General features: G+C 38.8%; 1 protein-coding gene across 14 annotated transcripts in view; it reads left to right on the plus strand.

Annotated features, from left to right (window-relative positions):
* LRCH3 (leucine rich repeats and calponin homology domain containing 3) overlaps positions 1 to 25,662 on the plus strand; it is a 57,782-nt gene that overhangs the window by 25,146 nt on the left and 6,974 nt on the right. For 2 of the 14 annotated variants that reach the window (XM_084212031.1, XM_084212024.1), the window contains exons 7-22: positions 3,722 to 3,815; positions 4,674 to 4,794; positions 6,013 to 6,161; positions 7,491 to 7,567; positions 10,314 to 10,406; positions 10,820 to 10,871; positions 11,008 to 11,148; positions 12,362 to 12,409; positions 13,331 to 13,384; positions 16,393 to 16,473; positions 17,757 to 17,828; positions 18,675 to 18,723; positions 19,220 to 19,333; positions 19,937 to 20,055; positions 21,564 to 21,701; positions 23,780 to 23,857. In XM_084212031.1, the coding sequence (XP_084068157.1) occupies positions 3,722 to 3,815; positions 4,674 to 4,794; positions 6,013 to 6,161; positions 7,491 to 7,567; positions 10,314 to 10,406; positions 10,820 to 10,871; positions 11,008 to 11,148; positions 12,362 to 12,409; positions 13,331 to 13,384; positions 16,393 to 16,473; positions 17,757 to 17,828; positions 18,675 to 18,723; positions 19,220 to 19,333; positions 19,937 to 20,055; positions 21,564 to 21,701; positions 23,780 to 23,857 (1,480 nt within the window). The remainder of the gene's footprint in view (positions 1 to 3,721; positions 3,816 to 4,673; positions 4,795 to 6,012; positions 6,162 to 7,490; positions 7,568 to 10,313; positions 10,407 to 10,819; positions 10,872 to 11,007; positions 11,149 to 12,361; positions 12,410 to 13,330; positions 13,385 to 16,392; positions 16,474 to 17,756; positions 17,829 to 18,674; positions 18,724 to 19,219; positions 19,334 to 19,936; positions 20,056 to 21,563; positions 21,702 to 23,779; positions 23,858 to 25,662) is intronic. The other 12 variants (XM_084212029.1, XM_084212032.1, XM_084212028.1 and 9 more) reach the window with 10 other exon arrangements.

A 25,662-nucleotide genomic window follows, 5' to 3' on the forward strand; every position in this document is an offset into this window, starting at 1 on the left:
ACAGCCATGCTCAAACCGCAGGTGTAAATGCTGATTTCCACCCCATTAGTAAACTGTTATTTCTGGCAAGCTTTCACTTGGCACTGCTGCTTGGCATTGTAACACAAATATTGGAACAGTCAGCCATATCAGCTGCTAAATTAAGATGTCTAGCAAAAAGCAGGAGTTAAGATTTATTTCTGTTATGTGATACAAAGAAAGGCAGTCAGTGAAGTATGAAACTGAATATATATAAAAATTATTTCTGTCATCTTTGAAGGTAGTAATAATGTGTGGAAGAGTAACTTGCTGAAGGATATACTGCTGCCTTAGCAGCAATAAAACACAAATCAGGGGGCTTCACAATAAATCATCATGAGTCAGATTTATGAAGCAGAATTTGCATGAGGGGTGACAGTGATTCCTCATCAGCACTGAATGTCATAAGTTACTGTTCTAGATGAGGTCAGCATATGAACATGTCAAGGGTTAATCAATTTCCAATACAAGCTGTTGCAGCTGGTTTCTGCATAATACTGAGGATACTGTCCTTTTTCTTAAAGGAAAAGGCTCTAAATGAAAAAATGTCATCTGTTTAGCTCTAACATAGTTTGTTAATTTTTAAGAGAAATTGAAAATCAGGCGGGCTGTAGGCTTACTGATTAATTGTTGTCTGTACCTGTATATTCCTGTGGAAATTTTTATAAATTGCTTTTGTGAAATGAGAAGAATGAATATATTTTAATCATAGCTTGAAGTTGTAAATGTGAAAATGAGGGCAGAACTAGTTGAGAATGCTTTCTCTATAATTTTTACCAGACTCAGCAGCAGGAAATGGGCTTCAAATGGCTCTGCCTTAGCTGTATTTCTGTACTCAAGAAGAGATAAAAGTTGGTGGTACAATTATTTGTTGTACTGTGCTGTTTAGGGCATTTAGTGTTCCAGGTGATTCTTTCCATCTTCATGTAGCTATGGAAGAACTGTTGGTGCAACAGAGCACATATTAGGAGAAAATTGTGGAATGATCCTGTGAAAGAGAAAATCCCCAGTTGTTATATTTTTATTTAACTTGAGGTGAAAGAAATAAAATCCTTCAGCTGTGATAGAGTTAATATTTCCAGGCAAGGCACAAGAGCTTTGTGTTTGTTATCTTCAAAGGTAACCAATAGAAATACGGTATCAGTCAGTCCACCTAGACTTTGTTGCTGGTTTATCTGATCAGCTTGGTGTAATACCATGCAGGTTGAGGTTTTGAGTGGTAGAAACTCTTAAAGTTTAGGGAAGTCTGTGTCATACTGTCAGTTCACATTTGTCAAACATTTTTAATAGCAAGGCTGTTGATAATGCTAAGAAAACAAGATGCTCCTAAACATCATAGCAGGACGTGGGTTGGAGGTTCTAGCACAGCTAATTGATTGTTTTAGCCTTGTCAAATGATATCAAACTGTTTAACCAGAGTGAGTCCCTGTATGCTTCAGTCCTTTTCTAAACGTAAGCTATGGGAAATTTATCTTGTAGCAAGTTTTGTTTAGCTGCAGCAAGCCAGTCTCATTTGCAGCAGTGAAACTCAGAGCAGCTCAGGTCGGTGCTTGAGGGAATGAGATTGAGAGGAGGCAGAAGTGTCAAAGCTGTGTAGCAGTTGTTGGCAGACTGGCACAGTGTGGAGCTAGAAGGTTTGAAATACCAAGTACTCATGGGTGAACCAGTGTAGTGAATATTCTGGGACTTGGGGTGACTGTTCTTGCTTACAGAAGGTAAAGATACAGATTTTAGTGTGACATGGAAATGGCAGCAAGTGCTGTCTTTCATTGTTGGTCTTAGTAGGCATTTGGCTTCTCCTCCTTTGAATTCAAGCCTTACACAGCTTCCTGTAAGCTGTAGTTAACCCAAAATGGTCTGATCTCTCCAAATGGCTAATGGTTGTTCCTTGTGGCTTGTTGGTCAGAGAGGAATAAAAATCTCAAGTCTCAGCTGATTTTAGGATGGCTTCTGTATGATTATAAGTGTGTAACATGTGTAGTATTGGATAGGTGGGTTTAGTTGTTAGAAAGGAGAAGTCCTGGGCACAGTGTTTATGTATTTTTGAGCTTCCAGCTAATTTTTGTGTTAGATGTAAAGCTTTTCAAATTCTCCAATTGAAAAGGAAGGCTAAAAGAAAATTTGTATCAAAACACTTCCTCATTTTTGAGCTCCTTAATTTGCAGTAATTGTTTAATTTACAGCAAAGTGCTCAGGAGATGCTGAAAATATTGATTCATTTTAAAATGGAATTCTACTGCAGATGGATTTTTCTTTGACCCATGTTTTAAAAATATGTGTAAGTTCTATGAACTGTTAGTGTAATTGTGGTTCTAATGTCAGTTACTCAAATTAGTAGCTCTTTTAACTACGTTGGGTGACTTCATAGTCATTCTTTTTTCTTCTCACCAGAAGAGGGGAGTTGGTTTTTTCTTTGTCTTTTTTTCTTTTGGATGGTTTATTATGCAGATGATCTTTCTGTTCAAATACAGGGCCGTAAAAGTGGATTTGGGCTAATCAAAACTCCATGCAGATGTAAGAGCTTGTCTTTTAGTCTACATCTGCATAGAAACAGATGCATAGCTTAATGTGTCTCATCTGTAGCCTCCATCCCTCCTGGTACTTCTTTCCTGTTTCATGTCTATCTGAAAATTAAAATAGGCCTTGAGAGTAGTCTGTTGGTCTTCTATTAAGATGGTGGTGATTATAATAATAATAATAATAATTTGAAAATAAATATTTCCTGAAAGTGAAATTTCAGTGGGAGCAGCAACTTGAGAGCAATGCCAGTGAGAAAGTGACCTGCAATTTAGTTCCGATGGGGTGAAGCAATTAGCTTCCTGAAATTCATTCTTCCTTGTGCATTATGTAGTAATTACTGCTGCAGTTCTCCCTGGGGCATCGAGTGCCAATAGGACAGTTGAGCCATTGTGAAATGCCATCTGCAGTGGATCAGACAAGTCCCATTGTCTCTTTTACTGTAGCTATCTGCAGCAGTTGCCAGAGTTGACATCTGTGATTGCTATACTGCTAAATTATGTAGTTTCTAAGCCCAGAAATTTAAAGAACTGTATGCCTGTTTGGTTATATGTATTGTAACACTGGGCACATGTCTAATGCCTTTGTCTAGACATGTCGTTGACAAAGCTCTGTAAATGAAAACTACTTCTACAGTTATTACATTATGATGTATCTGAAATACTGTTACTTACTGCAGTTTCTTATTTAATTATGACACAGAAGACATTTATGTAATATATGCTGCATACTTTTGAGTAAAAGTAGTATGTTCTGTATTTTTAGTGATTTTATACATATTTATGCTTATTTGTGTTAAAGTTTGTTTGACAGTGGTTTTCAACCAAAACATTTGAGTAGTAGAAAATGAAAGTTTGACTTGCTAAACAGAAATATGAGACCAGTTTGCAGTTTGCTTTGTCATAATTTCTCTTTGGGAAATGTTTGAAGAGTGGATCTCTCCTTTGAATCAGCTTAGCTCTGAAGGCCAGGCAGTGGCAGGTGACAGCTGACTGACAAGGATGGTGAGCTGTCAGCACGTGCCTCCTGCTCTATTGTAGCACGTGCTGCGTGAGGTTTTCAGAGATGCTGAGCTTGTGAGCACACTGCAAGTGTGCTTGGTGGCTTATTCTGCTGTTGTTGTATAATGGCTGAGAAGCTTTTGGTGGTGTTTCTATCACAGTAATTAAAACTGTGTGTTTGACAGCCACGAGGAGCTCTATTCCAGTCGTCCATATGGAGCACTTGATTCTGGCTTCAATAGTGTGGACAGCGGAGACAAAAGATGGTCAGGAAACGAAGTAAGTGTTGCAGCTTTATTTTTGTTGAGTGCAGTATTTTACAGTAAAGATAAATAAATGAATGTGTCTGGAAGCCCATTCCATAGGTAACACACACGTGCTAGTGTGCAGGTTGCCTTGAGCCAATATTACTTGTTTTATTGGAGAAAAAGCAAGGTTAATTTTATATGGGACAGACCCCAAGTTGGAAGTATTAACAGAAATGTATAAAAAGTGCAGGAGAGGTTAATTTACTGGAGCATAAAAAATTAGAAAAATACGGTTCCTCATTTTAAAAACTTTGTAACAGTATCAAATTACAATGCTGAGTCAACTGTTATTTTTCATTAAAAGATGTTTCAATAAAATAAATCTGAACATGAAAATTCAGCTTTGGAAATCAGCTGGAAATTTGTCTTCCTTTGTCTAAAACATTAAAATCTGTTTGCTATTTACAAGGAGGAAAATAGGATCTCTTAGCAAAAAGATTGTCAATTATTATTTACAGGAAGAAGTTCCCTTTTCCTCTTGCTACATCTAGAAAATAGCCAAGACCTAAAGTGCCGCAGTGAGCTATACTCCATACTTGCATTTCTAACTTGATTTTAGAGAAGGTGCTAGGATTTTCCATCCTGGCATGTTTTCAGTCACATGCAGGTACTGCAAACAAAACTGTAGGTAGCTGGTTTCTAAAGAAAGCTCAACTCTATGTTTTTTTAAAACAATACATTATAGCTGTCTTTTGCTTTAAATTAGTGTTTTGTGGTTGTAAAACAGGGCAATTGAAATACAAATCAAGGACAAATCAAGAAGTAGTAGATTACAAAATTATGTTTCTGAGAAGAAATGTTTCCAGACTTCACTGTTTTTTTTCCAAAGCCAACAGATGAGTTCTCAGATCTCCCATTACGTGTGGCAGAGTTCACCAAAGAGCAGAGAATGAGAAGAGAAAGTCAGTACCAAGAAAACAGAGGGAGTGCAGTTGTAATTAATGGTGGAGGTAAGTAGTGACTTTTGGCTAACAGTATTTATTGTTATCATTATTAAAGTACCAGAATGTTTCCTACAGATAGTAGCTTGTTTAAAGCTTCTGGAAAAAAAACAGAAAGGTCTAGGTGGAATTACACAAAAACAATGTTGTGAAAGTTTGGGTTTTTTGTGAGTTTTTTTTAAGATTTGAAACTGAGATGGGAATTTAATGAAGCCACAGTATATAGGAATGTAGTTTTGGATGGTTGCAGTAGCAGAGGGGGTGGCTTTGGCAGTAACAGTTGCTAGATTGTGTGGTGAGGCAAGGAGAAGTCTGTTTTAGACAAGCAGGAAGGGGCGGGGGAGTAAAGAAGAATGTCTGCGAGAGTCTGGAGCAAGTTTGCGGAGAGCTTTAGGAAAAAAGAAATCTCTAGTGCTCTTATACTTTCCCCTGCATCCCCAGTGCAATATTTTCACCAGGGGCGTTTGCTCAATGTCATGACTCTCAGAATCCCTGGGCAGAATGTGGAAAAGCAGTGACAAGTGAAAAAATTGCCCTACATAGAATCTCCCACACAAAGAAAAATCAATACCAGCCAAACTGTGCTGTTTCTTGCTCTCGTTTCAGTGATTCCTAGTTTCTTTCATTCTTCTTTTAAAATAAAATTGCAGGTGCCTTATATTGTTTTAGAGGAATTTTGTTGTTTTCTGTAGTGTTATTCATTGTTTCCACATACACTTGTTATATTTATTGTATTTGCATCCAGAAAACTTAGACATACTGCTCTCTGTTTTGTTGTAGTAGTAACACTAGTAGAAGGATCTGTCATATGCATTCTGATTTTTCTGACAGAGAACCAAGAGAAATTATTCCAAAATAATTTACACAGGTCATTGTGGAGTGTTGATATTAGCTGGAATACTTTGATATATAGTTTTTGGTTTTGAAAAGGAAATCACAGTATTTACTTTTTCAGTCATTGCAAAAGTATTTGCAGCCAGCAGTATAAAACTACCTCCTTGATGCATGTTCCTCGTTGCTTTTTGAAAGGCATACATTTTATAATTATTTCAAAATTTGTTGAGCTGATGTCAGTGGGCCTGACAAAATCCAGGAGCTTTCAGGCTGAGCTTTCCCAGATGGCAGAAAAAGCAGGGCCTTCGCTCCTGACTGTGTTGCATTGCTGGGTTTTGTCCTCTCTCATGGGTTATTTGATTGTGGGTGTTTTCTCTGTGTATGTTTGTCAAGTGGAACATGATCTCGATCAGATCGACTACATTGACAGCTGTCCCACGGAGGAGGAGGAGGAGGAGGTGAGGCAGCCCAAGTGCCAGGACTCAGACAGCCTCAGCTCCCAGTTCATGGCGTACATCGACCAGCGGCGCATCTCCAACGAGGTGGTGCTTTTCCTTGTGTTCATTCAGTTCACACACCCCAGCAAAGCTCTTGGGAAAACTCTTCCTTGTTAAGTCATTTGGATGTTACCCTTCTGGAGAGAGTCCTCAGAAACTGAACCTATAGAAACAGATTTTTAGCCACATCATGTTTTCTTCTGTGCTCTGTCAGTCTTAATGAATACCTATGTACACCATTACACAGTTCAGTGGCTCACTGTACAGACTACATGAATAACTTGCCTGAAAAAAAATATTTGTGGCTGGTCTGCTTAAACAATAACTATGGTGCTGTGATTCAGATGTGTCCTTTCAAAGTTCTGTGTGTTTTGAAGGAGAAGGATATTTGCTGTGTGAAGAAAAAAAAAAAGGGGGATCTTTAGCTTTTATGTAGGAGCTTGGTCCCTATCTTGTGAACCTTTTATTACTGTTTAAAATCAGTCACACAGATATGAGATGCATTCAGTATCAGATCACAGAAGCTGAAGCACAGACACAAGAGCAAGACTTTTCTAAGTCAACTGTAGGCAATGCAACATAAAGACTCCTTGCTGTAGACCGGGAAAAAGCATTGGTCAGCATCACAACAGCTATTCCTCAGGGTCTATCTAGTCATAAAAATTAAATTGCTTTTAGCTGAAGGAGTAGTTTCTCTAAAAAGACCGTCCAAAATATTGTACTGCTTAGGAAGGCTGGCTGCAGTATAACGGCATGCATGCAGGCATGAGTGAAAAATGGCACAGTAATCTTGAAAGGTTTCTATTTTCTTAAATTAATGGGTGTCAGTGGAAGTTTTAAAATAACATGAAAGGCAATATGTCCCTGTTCCCAATAGGATAAATTATTTCATTGCTCAAATTAAACCGAGAGTCTTCTTATTAATCCCATGATTTGCTTTCTTAGTCTTTCTGGGACCTGTCTAGAATGTCATAAAAGACCATCAGCTTCTTTATTCTATATTTCTGAGAATCCAATCTTCACTACTCTACACTTGTAGAGTTAAACTCCAAAGAATGTATTTACTTTTCAATACAAATTTTATACCTACATGAACTTCTCTGCATGATTCTTAATACTGGAGGTTTTAAACTCCTAAAGTTACCAGCATGCATATTTAGTCTTGAAACTATATTTCTTTAAATTGGAGAAAAAAATAAGAGTGAGCTTGCTTGGTTGGAAATGAACATCCCTGACTTGTGTTTTGTGCTTCGTTGTCAGGTGTTTTAAATACCAGTAGTTACAGATGTAGCTCTACAGAGAGATTGTTTGGCATTAATGTACAGTTTTCTGAATAAATTGCTAGCTTAGTCTTTTGTGGTTTTTTTTGCTTAGAGCTCACCAGTGAAGCCTGTATCCATCAGAGAATTTCAGAGAACAGAGGATTCAAGACGACATTTGCATCAAAACAGGTAAGAATTACTGTGGCAACAATGATTTTATCCAGAATTTCGTGATGAATGCAGAGCATGTATTTACTGAACATGTTAGAAAATGGCATTGTTTTCTGTTGCTTTGCCAGAAGTGTGTGTATGGCACTTTTTTGATAAGTTATTGCTCCAAATTAGGAATTGGAATTCTAATAATGGCACTGAGCAAAAGGCATAACTGTTCTATGCCAATACTTGACTCAAAATCAGTTGGTTAAAGAAATCTGCAAAATTAAAGTGCATATTTTTAAACTGCTTTAATATCTGCTTTTTGGGATTTAATTTGTGCTTTGATTGAATAGTTGATTTAAGCTGTAGTACATAGAGGACAAAAGGGATACACGGACTTGCTGGAAGGATAGAAATTCTATGGAGTATCTGATGTGTCATGAGGATGCATTCTTGCTTGACTCCTGCTGGTTTTGGTGTTGTGGAAGATTAATTTATTTTAAAAAGTACCTTTCTGGGCCATAATCATGAGCCTACATCAGCAGAAGGGATAGAATGGGAATCAATTCTGAAAACAAGTTGCTTATTTTGATGAAGTATGTCCATGCTCTTTAATGATTACTCTTTAGTGATTACTTTAATGATTATTGGAGAGAATGCTTATCTGTAAAATAAAGGTCAGAATTGGAGAGAGTACCAGTGAGGGCTGGTTAGGTTTCTGAAAAGAATTTTGGATGTCTAGTTAAAAAAAATAAGATATGCAAAGAAAAGATAAAAACAAACAAATTTTTACAAATGAAAATTGATAGAACCTTTATTATAGTATTGAAGCATTTCAGTATTCTGTGGACTGAAAGTGAATTTGCAGGGACTCCACAGAAAACCAGCCCAGTTGTACTTGGAATGTTTGGGGGGTGGGGGAGTGGTGGAAAAGACAACTGCTAGTCCTAAGTAGGTCATTACTTATACTGTCAGTTGAAATTATTAATGGATTCTAAAATGATTTTGAAAGAGCAAATTAAACCAAGATTAGTGTATAAATTTTCCCAGAGTTTTGGCAAGATTTTGATAGGCATTCTGAAATGTGCAGAAAATGTACAGATACAGTAGCTGTACTGATACAAGGGAGGGTAGCTATTTCAGCATATGTCAGCAGTCCTTATCCTGTCCACAGGTCAGGTATAAAGTGATATAGCAATTCTGCCATGCTCTCCCCCCAAAAAGTGAGTGCTCTTGGTTTGAAAAGTTGATTTTTTTTTACTTGTTTGTTTACTTTTTCTTAAATTTGAACATTTGTGGTCAACATGGAAATAATTAAACTTTACAAACACTGGTTTCCGTGATAAATCTGAAGGAAATAGGAGAAGGCTGTTAGCTGGGGAGAGCTGCTGTTTACGTAGACAGATGTTAATGGTAAAGGAAGTTGTAGCTCAGTAAGCTATCCAGTGATTTCAAAATTTAACTTGAGGATAGCAGCAGATCTCCATGCAGAAGTAGTTAATCAGCGATCTGAATGAATTGTAGCTTTCACTATGCTGCAGCAGAGTGAAATTATTAAGGAACTAAAACCAGATCATGTTGTTATTGCCTTCAAAACTGTGTAAAAACAGCCATATGACAATGAGTAATTTTTTGTATTTTAAGCTTGTATTAGTCAAATATTTTATTTTGTGGCAACCACAAGCTGTAAAGTGCTTCCACAGTAATTCTGTGCAAATGCCTTGGCAGCCAGCCTTTTCTTTTTTTTTTTTTTTTTTTTCTTTAGCATGCTGGAGCCATTAAAACTCTGAAAGTTGGATGTAACACAGACTTCATCTCAAGAGTACTTATATTAGTTGATTCAATTAAATAAATGCAGTTTATGCCTCTGGAGAGACTGTGGTGCATTCCTGATGCAACAAAGCTGTGTGTACTCTGCTCTGAACACACTCCTTGGCACTGAGCTGAACCCAGTCCTGTCTGTTCAAAACAGCGCTAAGTAATGAGTTTGTCATGTGCTTCAGTGCTAATTTAAGTAACAGAAGAGACCTGTAACATCTGGGTCTTCCACATCTCATCTTCATGGGGAAAAGGCCCTGAGTGTGCACACAGCCAGCTGGACTGACATTTTTTGGAAATGCGTGGTGAAGTGTGTCTGTGTTCCGTGGCTACCCCAGGAGCGAAGGTCGCAGAGTTTAGGCTGTCAGGAGTAAGCTCCTTGATTTCCATCAACTTTGTTTCTAGGCAGCAACATGTCAGAGTACATGCTGTAGGCTGTGGACCTTGAGAATTGTTTCAGTGCTAACAGCTGCCTCTGGCAAAGGACTGACTGCAAAATTTCTCTGTTATTGTTGATATGATGGATAGGAGCCAGATGGGTTCTTGTTTACCTTGTGGCTTTGAGGGCTTGTGTCACTGACAGTCACCTGATTGGTGAGGTGAGCAGATTTGTGCTGAAAATACCCAAGGGTCCTGATGTTTAAAATAATTCTGTTCTTTTTAGAGCAGAATAAAACCTGCAATAATCCAAATATTGTCCTAAAAGAGAGAATCCATCTTTGTGTATTTTAAAATCATGGTTAATTCAGCAAGTTTTGTTTAATTACGAACTGCAGTTGTGATCTGACTTGGTATCACAATGTGATTTCTTTAGTCCAAATTTCACTTTTGTGATTATCTGAAGTTAATTGTTTGGGCATTTCTCTCACAAAAACAGTTGTAATCTAGAGTAGAATTAATATGACAGTAGTCTGTGTGCATCAGTGGCCAAATCCCCTTCCACCTGGTGTCTTACCTGCAGGGATACAGATGAATTACGAAGACCTGAAACTCTAAATTTGATGCAGGACAGAGAGCATCAAGTACTAAGGAGTTATGTGGACAGGACAGAGAGGTAGGGAAAAAGAAATTGAGTGTTTCTGCCGATTCATTTTATTATTTTCTCCTCCCTCAAATAACCATACTATGCAGTTGTTCCTCTCAGTGAGGATGATGTGAAAAATTCCTGGTTTGGTCACTCTTAGAGAATGGGTATAAAGTACTGAAGTATCTCAATGTAGTAGGCCAAGTGTACAACCCCACTGGTACATCTTGTGCTGTAAAAAAATGTTATTACAATTCAGAAGAAGAAATAGAAATGACTCACAAAATCTGTCATTCACGGTGTTAAATCATCATCACAGCTGTTAGTAGACAGTTACTCTTCTGATTTCATCAGCTACTTGTGTGTTACTGACAATTCATGTATGCAAAATTTTTAGATTTAAGATTAAAAGTCTACTTACTCTCTGTTTTTGCATTTGTCAGACCCCTGCCTGATTCACCTTATTTTCTCTCGCTATCAAGTCACCACACCCAGGTAACACACAGAATTCGAATGGTTTTGAATGAGCTTGATGTAAAACCAAACTGATGTTACCCATAGGACATGGGCTGTTTCTCCATAACCCATCTGCAGCTCTGGCCTCACAGCCTGATGCCCTGTTTGGTTGCAGGTGCCTAACGCAGACTCGGAGCTGCACCGCCGGCACATCGAGCGCACCCGCCGGGAGGCCCAGCTGGCTGCCCTTCAGTACGAGGAGGAGAGGATGAGAACTAAGCAGATTCAGAGAGAAGCTGTCCTTGACTTTGTTAAGGTGCCTCCTTTCAGTACCTACTTCATACTTTATCTTTTCGAAATCCCTTAATTATAATTAATTGCCATGCTAATTACTGCTTGTATGTTAACGCTCCCGGCACTTTATGAAGAATTTGGACAAATACCATTTAAGTCCATTAAGTGTTGGTGCTGTAGCTTAACAGGCAAGGCTAGAACTGGGGAGGAAGATGGAAGATTTACCCAAAATGTGATTGTTGCAAATTTCACCTCATACTTTCAATTTTCATTTCCATAGATGTGATGGGATTGGTTTAAGAAAGAAGAGGCCTTTATCTGAGAAGGCATAGAGGCAGTTTAATTTTGAAGACAAATTTGGCAGGGAGGAAATAATGATACACACAAAAATATAATGCTGCCTGATCTATTTTGCTATTTTGTGATAATAAAATAAGTTTCTTCTGGGTAAAGCGTGGGTGCAGACCTATGGTACATCAGGCACTCACCCTGAACACTGTGTCTTCACTGTCTCTATCTCTGCACTCATGTCTTCTGCTTAGCATGCCAGTTTATTTATATGATAGTTGATTTAAATTTGTTTTACTGTTTGCTGCTCTGGTCACTTACCTGAATTTTGCCATCAAAAATTCAAGAAATGTTACAGTTAATATTTATTTTGTGTTTAGAGCGGTCTGCAGAGAGGCAAAGCATGGTTTATTGCTTATATTTCATGTATAAAGTTAGTCTAGAAAAAGGTCTTAGCTGCCTAAAACTGGGCTTTTCATTAGCAACAGCTATTCTTAGGCCTCTGGCACTATTTTGTAGTAAAGCTGCTTATTAAAGATTCAGCTCAGTCTTTTAGTTAAAGATTAAGCTTATAGGATGCATGTTGTTCGTTGATGAGTCTCCTGGGGTTTTTGGTTTGGGTTTGATTTTTGGGTATTTTTCTTCTGTTTCCTTTGTTGTTCATGACCACTTTATTCTCAGCAGTTAAATCCCTCCCGTGAGTTGTATTTTGGGTTTATTATGCATCTTTCATATGCATAGTTTTATATTTTTGTTTGTTTGAATGTGAAATAAAGGCTGATTTCTTACTAACATCAGGGAAGTTTCAGCTCAGTGAATCCAGTGCATGTTCTATTTAAAAAACTGAGACCTCTGTTTTCAAACACTTATAAGTTATGCTGATTTGTTGGGAGCTTTTGTTTCTCTGTGACATTATTTTAAGTTTTATCTTTTCTTTTTCTGTGTAGCAAAAAGCCTCCTTAAGTCCTCAGAAACAAAGTCCAATGGATAGTGAGGTAAGAGTCCAGTAAGAGCATTAGTAGGGATGTCAGCACTTAAATTCCTAGCTCTCCATCAGAGTTCTTCTCCTCATTGTGGAAAATACCTCAAAACTGGGTTACATAGTTTTTTCACATACTATTTAGCCTTGGGTTGGGGTTTTTTTAATGCGCTCAGCCTAGTATTTTCTTCTGTTCGTGTAGATTGCCTGTCCAAGTGTGCTGTTTTATTGTTTTTTGTATGTTTTCCTGTGTTCTCTTTAGAAAATAAATTTCGTATTCTATCCTAACCTGCTCCTTGTGGGCAGTACGGTTTATGTTCTAACAGGAGTACTCAGATTAGATCACCAGTTACCCCAGAAATATTAAGCTTTAGAATTTTGAGGGTTGTCAGAAAAAGGAATAAATATTTTTTACGTTTTTTGCTACTATAGTTTTACAATAATGTAGTATTTATCATCAAAATCAGATCATTCACTTGGTAGTGTTAATTAGATAAAAGCTTTTAATATTATAACAAATATGATAGTACTTCAGCAGTATTTTCTCTTTTTGTTAGAAAATTAGCAAAACATGGGGTAATTGAAATAGTTTTTTGCTCCTTTAACTTCTTAATGTTTTTCTTTTCTTAATTTATTCTTTTAAAAGGTCCTTTGTTCTACCAGAGTCAGCACTGTGAATGCATAGTGTTCTGTATTTGCTTGACACAACACAGAAAGCAGAATAATTGATTCCTTAAGTAATATGACTGGACTGTAATTCCTGGGTCATGATGCTGTGTATTCCTACAGAGTTACAGATACTTCATGGATTGTTTTAAAGAGCCTCACAGTGCTATAAGCGAGCAGTACATGTTCCAAAATGTCTGTCTGTTCACATACCATGTGTTTCTGACATTGTGTGTGTTTCTGACATTGCTCCATCTCTCCCACCTCCCAGTGTCCCTTTCCATCCAGAAGGTCTCAGCATACTGATGATAGTGCCTTGTTAGTGGTAAGATCCTGCACGTAATGGCCTTTTTCTGTGGCACATTCTAGAGCATAGAAATGACAACATGTAATGATTGTCTCAGATTAGACCAACTGTTTTAGAGCTAATCTAAATAGCATAAAACATGACCATCTCCTTTGAAAAGTAGCTTAGCTTTGAACTATGATGTTATGAATATGTTGACACTTTTGCTGTCAGACATTTGCTAATAATACAATGATGTTTTTTCCACAAAATAATTAAAGCTTATATTTTATTTGAGAGCAGAAGACTATTAGTGGTAGTAAAGAACAGTTTCTAGAATGAAAAATTCATCTCTAGTTGTTCTGGTTTGATTTCTTTGCCATTCAGCTTGCTTCCTAATTGATGTGCTCTTCAGTGTCAAGGAAGGGATTTTACTGCTTAGTACAGCCTTCTACTTTAGCTTGTCTGTGTCCTGCACATGGGGGTTAGAAATACTTGGCACTAGCAAAAAGTGTTCTATTTATGAATGCTACAAATCATGAAATACTCCTCATACAGTTTTATTGTTTATTAGTGCAAATGTCTTAAAAATAATCTATTTTGAGCATTTATCAAAAATAAAAACAAGTGTGCACATATTTCATGTTTTATGCTATTTCTTCCTTTTTGGCATCTTAGCAATGTAGCATAACTAAAAAATCTAATTAATGTCATAATCCCTGTCTAGAAAATTAAAAATACACCTGATTTGCCTGCTGTTGCATGACTGCATGCCTTGAATTTATTTTCTTGATTTATGTGCTTCCATTATCTGCCTAAATTTTCTTTAGGCAGTACTCTTGGTTATCGTGTCTCTCTCCTGAATGTGTTGGTCAAGGTATTTACTGTGTCTTTATTCAGACTTTTTGGGTTTTCTGCTTTTGTAAGACTAGCACTTTGTGGGTGAGGAAGAAAGCTTAAAATGTTAGAGAGAAATTTAATAATAATTTGGTTGTTTAGAGAAATCACTATCAATGAACATATTAAAATGTACTTTCATAGTTAGGTCATAAAAAGCAGGAGAACAGCAGTAGTTTGGATTGAGATGATTCTCTATTGTCAGTGAATTTGTTTTTGGAACGTATTTGCAGATGCCTGTAGGAACCGCATTTCTACTTGATTTTGTGATCACAAATTAAGATACAGAATTTTCAGAAGCTACATTGAAACTGGCTTCCATTGCTGTTTGTTTCCTTTCTTGTCTTTAACCAAGTTACATCCTTTTACTTCACAAAAAGAGTGACCAGGCTGGCAGGGAAGGATTGAAAGCAATAATTTCTCTGTTCATTTTTCATTTGGTTCCACACATTTTTCAGCAGCACTAAATTATAATAGTATATGAAATGCAGGGGTTTGTGATCTGTAGCTGTCTTCAGTGCTGGAAATCCACACTGTGCCTGATGATCACATATGCCAGGGCAGCTCTTTCTGGCAATTACTGTAACTGAAACATTAGATCCATACTGGCTCATGAATTTGTACCATCTTTTGTTTAAAGATAAAAACTTGTTCAGCATCAAGGAAATGGTCATCAGATTGCTTAAAAAAAATTATTAGAGTTTACATTGCTTTTACCTTTTTATATTCTATTGTGTTTCATTTGACATTTCCCCTATCCTTATGTGTTTGAAATTTAGCTAGGTCTAATTTCTGAGGCCATAAGGAAAAGCTTTTAAAAGTCCTAAATCTAATATGTAGTTAGAAAGCAAGTAAAAAGCAATTAAAGGCAGAGCTTTTATTTTACTGCTTTGCTCTTCAGGCATTGCTACTGCTTTAACAAAAAATTGCAGTTGTGAATCTCCTTTTTAAAATCTTTGGTATTTCTTTTGGTCATCTTTTTGTTGTCTTTAATCACTAATTAAAATTAAAATGTATTCATGTTGCACAGGTTACTCTGACCATTTCCTTCTGTTTATAAACAATGCCAGGACAGTTGGTTTGAAGTCCCAGAATGATTGCCCATACCTTCTGTGGATGTTAATGGTTCCCTTTAGTTGTAGTTCTTCCTGCATACCTGTGATTTGAAGTGGAGTCTGGCTGTAGAGCTTCGTTGCACACTCTGGTGGATTTCTTTGGGTTGACCTGTGGTAGATAACCAGACTAAAATGTTGTTGAAGAAGTGAAATCACTGGCCTCTGTGAAAAAACAAACGTTTTATGTTAGTCAGAACCTCTTGCCGTTCTCAGAAGGATAGTTCCATTTGTTACAATGGAGATTACTTTTAGTGCTGGTGTTAAGCTTTCAGACTTGGCTAATGACTCGGTTTCAGCCTTCATTGCTTCTAAATCTCATTTTTCTCCTAATAGTTTCTTGTTTTCTGCTATACTGTCCATTACAACGTTGATGCTGTCAAAGGGGGAGAAAACCCCAACACATCCTCTCTCACTACTGCTCAATTTCTCTGTTGTGAAGCCCACAAGGTACTTCAGAAGCATCAGGCAGCTGCTGTGACCTCTTCCTCTCACAACCTTTGTGTCATTGCTGCCTTATGCTCCCTTCCTTCTGTTGTTTTCTTGTTGTGGTCTCAAATGTGGCCTGAGTCTGTCATATTACTGTTAGCATATAGGATCTCTGAAACATTTGAAGTTATGACTACTTTTAAGTTAAGCACCAGAGTGTTAAAAATAATACTGGTATGGGTAAAGTAAGCAGGACTTAACTTATGCAGATTTGTACCCTGGAGTTTTCTCTCAGACCCTTGGCATTCATTTGCGTATTCAAATGTTTAATAACTGAATTCTCTTAAAATATCCTTATTTGGTTCATGCAGAGTTCTGGTTGGGCTCTCTTTTGGCTCTCCCTGTATCTGCAGTTGTTTCTGGCACAGGGAAATTTTTGTAACTTCAGTGCTAGACCTAAAGACTGCGTGCAGCATGTGCAGAGGGTGGTGTAAGTCTGAGCTCCAGCATCCTGACTCCTTTAGTGTTGTGGCTGCCTTTTCTCACAGTTGTTCTTTGCATCACTTCTTCCTTTCTTCCCTCTCTTTCTTTCCTCACTGTCCCTGACAGAATGGCTTTGAGCCTCTCTTTGTGTTTGAGATTGACAGTAACACCAATACCATTAAAAGGAGGCCAGGCACTCGCAAACAGGTGAAGAGCATGCAGTGTGTTGGTGTTGTGGTTGTCCCTCCCTGTGCTGTGCCGTGCTGTGTCCCCTTCCTTGTGCCCGCTGCTGGGTGTGTGCATAGTGACCCCTTCTTGTTGATCTCTGTCGAGCTTGCCCTGCGCTATTCATACAGGAATAAGCAGATACATTGATGTTACAGACCACCTAGTTCTCGTTTATTTTAATGTTCTCATGTGCTAGCTAATGTGTTGTCTAAGTCAAGTGATATTTGAAACTCTTAAAAAATAAAAAAAAACCACCACTTTGGCTCTCCCCTGCTCTGGAGAAAGAGGCAATCTTGAGGATCAGCTGTAAGTCTGTACAGGGCCTAAAAACATTTGTGTTTAAGGCTTGTCCTGAGTGTAAACCTTCCCTTCTAGTCCTTCTGGCTGTGCTGTTCTGAAGTGGCAGAAAAGTTGCAAATGTTTTAAAAACTAACTCCCAAATGTTCACTAACTGTAGAGTTTGTAGGTGTCATTTGATGTTTTTTCCTGTGCTGAACTGTCACTTTGCTATTTGAATGCAGAAAGCATAGTGAGCCATTCAGTCCTCAGATGTGGAAGTTCTGACGGTGCTTTCAGTGAGACACAGGATTTGGCCTTCTAGATCTGCCTGTCAGTGACAGATGGGGACATCTACAGCCCCTGTTCTATAAACAGGAAAAGTTATTTATTTGGCTGGTTTTGATATTGGTCATAATCAAAATGTGGCTGCACTTTATTTGTAGCAACACTGTAAATCCTGGCACTGACATCTTCCCCAAGAGTGAGATTCTACAATTCTACCCACAGAATCTCATCTACTTTGTGTGTAATCACAAGGACCAGTTGTTAGTGTTTGTGGCAGATACCAAGTGTGTATTACTGAGCCTCTTGTACATGGGTTTCCCTGATTGTTCAGACATGCATTACATCCTCAAAACACTACAAAGGAAGATATTTATTTTTAGTGATGGCCTAGAATGGACTGTTGTAGGGTAAGATTTCTTTTTTTCTGACGACATAGGTTTTGCTAAAGAAACTTTTGCCTCACTTAGTGTTCTTAATTCTGTTTTTAATGTCACTGTATTATATGTAAAAGACCTCCCAGAAAGTTCAGGAGGGTAGGAAGGCTTTAACTGTGGTCCAGCAAGTATTGATGTGCTGCTTGTTGAGTGTTTCTAAGAATGTGATCGTGATCACCTCTTCATTTTTACTTCCACCTTTGTGTACAACCTGTCAGCTACTCACTAACTCTGCTACTGCCTTCTCTTTCTCTCTGCATTCAGTCACTCTCAGGGTTGAACCAAGAAAGCTGTGCTACTACCCTGCCTAGTGCCTCTACCTTCAGTCCTGTCAAGGTATCTCTTGCTATTATCATTCACCACTAGAGCCAACAAAAAAATCTTGGATCCACACATGGGTTTAAACAGGTGTTAGTCTGTCAGCATCTAATCAAAAGTTCAGGTAGGGCATGAACTGATTCACCTGATTAAACTGCAGTATGTATTACCTCATCTTAGCTTTAGGCTGTGTCTACAGGAGGCCTGATCTGTAAAACATGGTAACCAGTCTCTGCTCCAAGGGGTTCTTAGTTGTCTTTGATGTTGCTTTTTCTGTACTCTTGATCAAGTTGAGTTCATCAAAAGTACACTTGTATTCTTTGCCTGTTTCTTTCTTTTCTGTGGAAACTGCTGTGCTGAGTTCATTCCTCACAAGAATTCATTAGCCTGTGTAAGCACTGTGATGAAACCACAGTGTGTTTCACTGGGGACAGATGTTCAGTAAATAGCAGTTCCGCATTAGCAAAGGTGTCAAAGAGGAGTATGCTTGTCGGGGCTGCTGTATTGCCAATTCTGCATGTTGCTTAATACCTGTTTTTTGCTGTCCCCTTTGCAAAGAGCACTTCTCAGTTTGAGTTGGAAGGAAAAGTTAACAATGATCTGTTACTGTATAGTCAGTGCTGTTTCATCATTCTTTTTCCTAAGGAAAAAGAGCAGTTGTGTCTTTTCTGTAAAAGAAAAAAAACTTTGTCTCTGCAGAGATAAGACTTGAGAAATAACCTACAGTGTTTTTTCTTATTTCTGGTTATTTTTCTGAAACACATTTAGATGGATGGAGCTTTTCTTAAAACACAGCAAAGTAAAATGTGGTCAAAGCTTTTCCAGATTAGGACCATTCATACTCTTCTGCTTTTTTGTTCACAGAGTGATGACAGATCTACCATCTCCCCTGGCTCACCTACTGCTCAGACAGGTAACAGGGACAGGAAAAACAATTCTGAAAAATAAGATCAAAATGCCTGCTTGCTTATTTGTCCTATGAAGAAAGGGGAGCATCTGTTCCCACCTCTCTCTGTGGCACTGCTGTGTATGAGAATTTACCCAGTTACTTGGGTGTCCTTAGAAAAACACAAGGGAAGAGACAAAAGGGATGAAGCACATCCTTAGGCAGAGCACAGGGTTTGGCTGGTTTAGGCCTTCATAGACACTTTGGCACACAGCTGCATTCAGCAAGAGTCAGAACAGTTGTTGGAATTGGTATGTGGAATGTGCTTTGCATGCAAGTGTCCTTGGAAGTGCCTTTTCCTGCTCTGCTTTTATCATGCATGGCTGTAATTTATTTTGTCATCATTACATTAAAATTTTTGGTTTGTTCTTTTAATTACCACATTGCTGTACCCATTTCCTATTTAACTCTAACCATTTCCTTCTTCCTCCTTCCTTTCCTGTGCCTTTCCACATTTGTTTAGTCCACCTTTCCCCTCCATATCCTGGCCATGCAGCCCCGCCTTCCTATAGAAACCCTTCCCAGCGACCTGAGAGTTTCCTTTTCCGAACAGCTGTCAGGGATGGAGCCAAGAAAGGTAGGTTATATAGCTCAGAAATCAGCTAGTTTTGCTACATTATATTGACATCTGCATTACCTGGGGCTTGCAGTGTTTTGTTACTTCAGGTCTTTATCATCAAACTACTTCTAGAATTCCATTTGTAGACAGATGATATCAGATATGCTGTGAACAAACAGGGTTTTGTTTGGAGCTGCCCAGTATTCTTTTGTCATACCTGTACGAGTGTGAGAATTTTCTCATCTTGGTCTGCACTTACACCTTTGCTGCACAAGCCTTCAACAACTTGATAATTCTTGCATTGCCCAGTAGCCCGTAACAGAATTGCAATTTCTGGGGAAAGACAGAACCGTTTCAACATACTGCATGTGGCAGAACTTTGTCGTCATTTGTGCATGACTTATCCAACAGAAAGATCAGAATCTAAACAGTGAGGGAATTGTGTTGACCTGTCATTTAGGTTGGTAGAATATTAGTTTGATTAATTATCAAAGGTAATAAAGAGATTTGTGAAAAGGAATGTAACGTACCCATTCTGGAACTTTGTGTGCAGTGCAGTAGCAAACAACACAAAGCCAAACTGTGCTTAGTGATTTTCTTTCCTTCATGCTGCTGTTTTAGCTGTTGCTTCATCCTCTACCTGTGCCTTGTCTCCTGCTAATGATTCTGCAGACCCTCGCGTGAGACAAAACTCCAAACAGCGGGAGGAGGAGCTGGAGCTGATAGAGCAGCTACGCAAGGTCAGTGCTGCCAGGAGCCAGAGCGTGAACATAGCAGGAAATGCGCCTTGTGACCCTGCTAAATCTGCCTTTTTCTTACGGACAAGTTTCTCTGAACCAATATGGGCCACAGTTGACCAAAATGAAATGGTGTGGTACAGTCTGTGCACTTCTTTCAGATGGGTGCAGTGGTGTTCACTTGGTTGTTTGTCGTAGGTAGAGTCAGCTTCAAATTCTGTGTAATAAACTATGTCAAGTCCTGCTCTTAACTGTCTGGTGAACTCTGCTTTTATGTGTGCTTCCTTTCTTCCTTATCAGCTTTCACACTTGTAAGGAGCTCCCTGGAAAATTGCCTTTACTGTCTCCTTTTAATGTCTATTTTAAAATTCTTTTTTGCTATAAAGCTGACAGATGAGCAGATGGAGTGCGGAGACTGCTGCCAGTCATGCTGCCGTCATGGTTTCCTCATGTGCTCTAGATCTGTCTGTTGATTCTTGCCTTATCCTTAGTTATGTGCAGAACACTTAAGCCACTAATATTGCTAATAGTTATGCTTTTTGTCTGCCCAGGGGCACCACACTCCTGGTTTGTGCCCAGGTACAATGACAATAAACAGGAATATTGGAAATGCTACATGGCATTAAGGAACTGCACTGCTTTGCCCCAGACTTGTTTCTGCAGAGCACTTGAGGTGCTGTAATTAATTGTTGAATTTTCCCAGTAAATAAGAATATACTTACTGAAGCTAATCTTAAAAACCATAAGCATTCCAGATAGAGAAAATTCCCTCTCTGTGGGAGGAAGTTTTGAAGTAAGGACAGTTTTCTTTCTCTAAAGGAGAAAGGCAACTACCTTAGATAAAGCTTGGTGGTGTTTGCAGACGCTCTCTTATGCTATCTCAGATTGCTTTCTATGTAGTCTGTCTCTTGTTCTGCTCCCCCAGGTAAGCTTAAATTTTTTTTTTATAGTTAAATTTTGTACAGTTACAAGTTAGTGATATTCACACTGCATTTTAAATGAGTTTGAAAGCCTAAATTGAATTTTTATTCATTCTCTTAAACAAATGCTACCTTCTTTTTAAAGGACTGCTTATGCCAAATGGTTCAGTTTTTATTTTAAAGGCAAAAATATTGTCTTGACTTTTGTTAATTGTGTTGTCCTCCAGCCCACAAAGACAATTATTTTCACTTCTCTTGGCAGAGCCATTCTCTGAGAATATGTATGGTTAAGAATACTGTTCCTAGAGCCTTTTTTCCATTATTTTTGAATAATGGTTGTATTAGTCCACTGTGCTGTACAATGAAAGCTGTTCTTCGTTGAACTCAGTTGCTCCCCAGACTGTGGCCAGCCCTGGCCGCAGTAATGCACAGGGCTCTCCTTAGGGTTATTCAGCAAGCTGGTTGGAAACGCCATGAGGACAGACAGGGCTGTAGTGCAGGAACTCAGCCTCATACGAGCTTGTGCAGACTGAAGCAGCAGGAAGAGCACAGCTCTGAGCTGCCCTGTGTGTCGCTGTTGGTTTCCCACAGAACATCGAGTCGCGGTTGAAGGTGTCACTGCCCAGCGACCTCGGCGCGGCTCTCACCGACGGCGTCGTCCTGTGCCACTTGGCCAACCACGTGCGGCCCCGCTCTGTCCCCAGCATCCACGTGCCCTCGCCTGCTGTTGTAAGTGTGCAGCAGTGACACTGCCTTATGGCTGTCCGAAGTGATAGCCTGCAAAGTCCTGTCATCCAGAGAGACACTAAAATCAGCATTCTCAGTGAATGTACATGACAAAAAATAACCATCTGTGCTGTTTAAAAAAGGTCTGTAGTGTCACTAAATGAAATTCTGCTTGGGTTTGTTTCATTTAAAGGAAATTACTTCTAACAGCTTGTAAGCAAATGCTAACATTTTCGTGTGCTCCCTAAGCACATTAACTTCAAAATTAGTGAAATACAAGACAGTTCAGCATGAAAACTAAAATAGGATATTTTAAAAGATCAAAATGACTGAGAAGTTCAGGAAAACATAGTAGGGAATTACAACAAGTAGGATCCCACTACACAAGACGGTGAAACCAGGCAGAGACCAAGTTGAGTCCTGTGTCCACAGCACTACAAAATCCTCTGCTTAAGAATTTTAGCAGAACACACTCTAGATACTTGGAGAACAGCATCTCCTGGAACAATACAAATCTTGTCATGCCTTTGTGATAACAGGGAAAAAAAACTGTCAGGGGATGTTGAGAGCAGGGAAGTATTGCAGTCTGTTTTGTAGAGAAAGCACAGAATTAGAGAGAAGTCAAAATCTGTGAGATACCAACAGGTTATTTATCCAGTTTGTGTTTGTGCAAGTCAGAAAGTTCAGTGAAAATATTTAGGACCAGCTACTTGAAAGTAATATGGACAGGCAGATTGCTTGTTTTGCACCTTTAAATTGTATGAATAAGGAAAAAAAAACAGAGATTGTTTCTTGGGGAAGAAGTTGAAATGTGCACGTAGTCTTCATTTATCCTTCTTTTGGTGTGAGTCTTCATGTTCATTGGAATCTGAGCTGGCACTTCCAGGGCTGCCAAGTGTGTCATTGTGTCCCTGGGATTCAATGTGACCAGGCAGATGGCCCCGTTATTTTGAGACTGAGCTGGACACACCAACACTTTAGGCAGATTATGGAATCATTCCAAACAAAGGCAGGGAGCCACTGCTCAGGAGCCTTGCATCAGTGAGATCTTTTCAATGGCCTGGTTTGATGTGCAGTTGAATGTTCTGTGTTAGGAATTAAATTGTGGCTTTGTCATGTGAATCCCAAGGAGGAGGCAGCCTGGAGTCGCGTGGCTCCAGGAGCAGAAGAGGCATCACGTCATGCCCCAGGCACAGTGTGATCTTTGTACTCCCTTGGTCCTTTGGGAGCAAGAAGCCAGTGCTGGCCTCTAACCTGCTCCTTGGTGGGGAGCACAGCACAGGAAGGGGACAGAGGAAACCCCATCACTTAAAAAAGTGTTGAACACCTGGAGGCTGCTGCCTGCTGCTCCAAAGCATGTTCATAGGAGCAGGGAACTTGTGTCTCTTGAACCAGCAGAGAATAAGCTTTGAGAGCAGGAACAAGACAGAGCTGTGGTATGTCTGAAGAGGTGTGAAAACTGACTGCAAAAAAAAACCAACCTCAGTTGAAAAAATGCCAGTGCGTACAATTCCGACAGCTCCGTTAAAGACATCTACTGTGTTTAACTGACAAGCAGCAAGTTTCATTTCCAGTTTTCTGACATTATTTTTTTATTTCATCTAGCCTTTATTTTTTTACCTCTTTGTTAATTGAAGTATGGTTTGATATTTATATGGCTTTGCATTATAGGAATCCAAAACGGACTCCAGATTGCTTTATGTCATGAAATTGCTCTGAAATCACAGCATGGAAACCATGGATGTGCATTTCATCAAAAGACATTTTTAAAATTATTATAATGTAGTCACTAAAAGTGTTAGCCAGTTTTATATAATACTGTGTATATAAATATTGCAGGGCTTAGAGCCTTTTTTTAAATCATCCAGCATTCATAACTTAGCTTTTCATAAAACAGCTTTGAAAACTGGGACGGTTTTCTAAGAAAAGCAAACTTCAGCAGAGCCTGCTTTGAATTAGACAAGCTTATATCAGCGCAGTGTTTTTGGCAAAGGGATTTATTAACAGTTTTCTTTAAAAATATTTTAAATCTTTTAAAACCTTGCCAGTTAAGAACACTGTATGCCTTTGCTTCTTTGCAGCCTAAACTTACAATGGCAAAATGCAGACGAAACGTGGAGAATTTCTTGGAAGCTTGCAGAAGGATTGGAGTGCCTCAGGTATGTATTTCTGATGTCCTGATATAATGTTTCAGATGCATTTTTGCCTGGTGCTTCAGAAAATAAAACTTTCTTTGGAATATTGGATTAAAACAAAATTATTAAAATTTTAAAAGTTTGAGGTACAAGCTATCCTGCAGTATAGATCAGACTTACCTTGCTTACCTTATTCTGGTCTTCCAGAGCAAAATGAAGCCAGGTACAGTTTGTCAGAGTGTAGCATATAGATTTTATATTTTCATATAGATTCACCTAAATACTGTACATCAAATTTATAATAGCTGACGGACTTTGAGTCTGCCTTTAGAACTGGCAGGTTCTATAAAACCAATTACATTTTCTCAGTATTAGGTATGTGACAGCTTAAAAGTGGGATAAAATCTGGATGATGGTTTGCATGTGGTTTCTTTTATCCCAAAGCTTTTCATGTTCCTTCCCAATAATTCTCTTACATAAATGTCTTTACTGTCTTACCATCAAGTCACAGAATTATTGGCCTTTCACTGATGGTAGCTGTCTTTGCATAGTTCCTACTTTTGTTATGTACCAATGGTAGAAGTCTGTCTTCCTTGTTCCCTTTTGAAACTTTTAAGATCTAGGAGGTGGACACATAAGAAAAAGTCCATCTTATCCTGTCGGTCCCAGTTATCCTGTTTTATGCTGTCCTGTCCTTTGCACTTTGTCTTATTCAGCAGCTCTCTCAGTACAAATAGTTTGAATATATTATATTTTTCCTGATTTCCCTTCCAGTGCACTTAGTGATTTGGGTTTTTACATTGCTGAACATTGGTGTTTCTATTGTAGGTGCTGGTTTCTTTTGTATTTTGAGAGGGAGAAGTAGACCCCATGACTCATTTCCCAGCTACATCTAAAGTCAATTGTTGAGTCAGTCATGCAGGATTTTCTGGTGTTTTCAGATCACTTGCAGACATTTGAGCCACTGGGATTTTAGGATGACTTATTTATTGAGCTGCCTGGCAGTTTCACATGGCTCAGTGGTGAATTGTGTTAGAAGGGGCTAGGGAGCTGTAAGTGATCCTTAATGCTAGGAGATCCTGCACTGCTTTGTCCCCTAAAAACCTTTGGACTTTCAATCCCAGCAGAACTGCACAATATAAATTCATCTGGGGCATTGTGCAATTCCATCCCAGCTTTCCTATTTATAGCTCCCTCAAGTATGAAGATGCCATTTTTATGGGATTGCAGTACAAAGAAGATCACTGGAATGACCACAATCAAAACCAAACAAACACAAAGGCCAATCAAGAAAAAGTCCCCTGTAAACCCAGGCTACTCCATCTGCTACCCCTGCTGTGTAGGGCCCTCCTGTTTTTCTCATATATCTTGTTTTAATGTGAAAGAGTTCAAGGAGCTCTCTCTGGGAAAACCTAGTAAAATACCCCCCCGAACCCAGAGCTGCTCTCACATGTCTGCGTTACATCTCTGCTGTGATGTGAACATAAGATACCTGTGTGGTACCAGAATGGCATGGCAGCCTGGTATGTTTTTCTTGAAAAGTTGCTTGCAGGTTTTTCCTTTCATTTCCATTCTAATTACAAAAATAATAGGCTTTCTGAAAGCATGGATCCATGTAGGAATACTTGCCTTTTAAGGGGAAGGCTACTTTCAGAAAGGGCTAATTACAGGCACCACAGCAGAGCAGCAATTTCCTTCATACTTTGGTGGTTTTAAAGCCCTTGGATCAAAGGAAACCCTGAGCTGAACAGGTTGATCCATGCATCTAGATTTCACTGATTATTAGCAGTTACTTGTGGGAAAGGGAGACGGGGAAACACACAATGGGA

The sequence above is a fragment of the Fringilla coelebs genome (assembly GCF_963513975.1).
Source record: "Fringilla coelebs genome assembly, chromosome: 10".
Classification (NCBI taxonomy): domain Eukaryota; kingdom Metazoa; phylum Chordata; class Aves; order Passeriformes; family Fringillidae; genus Fringilla; species Fringilla coelebs.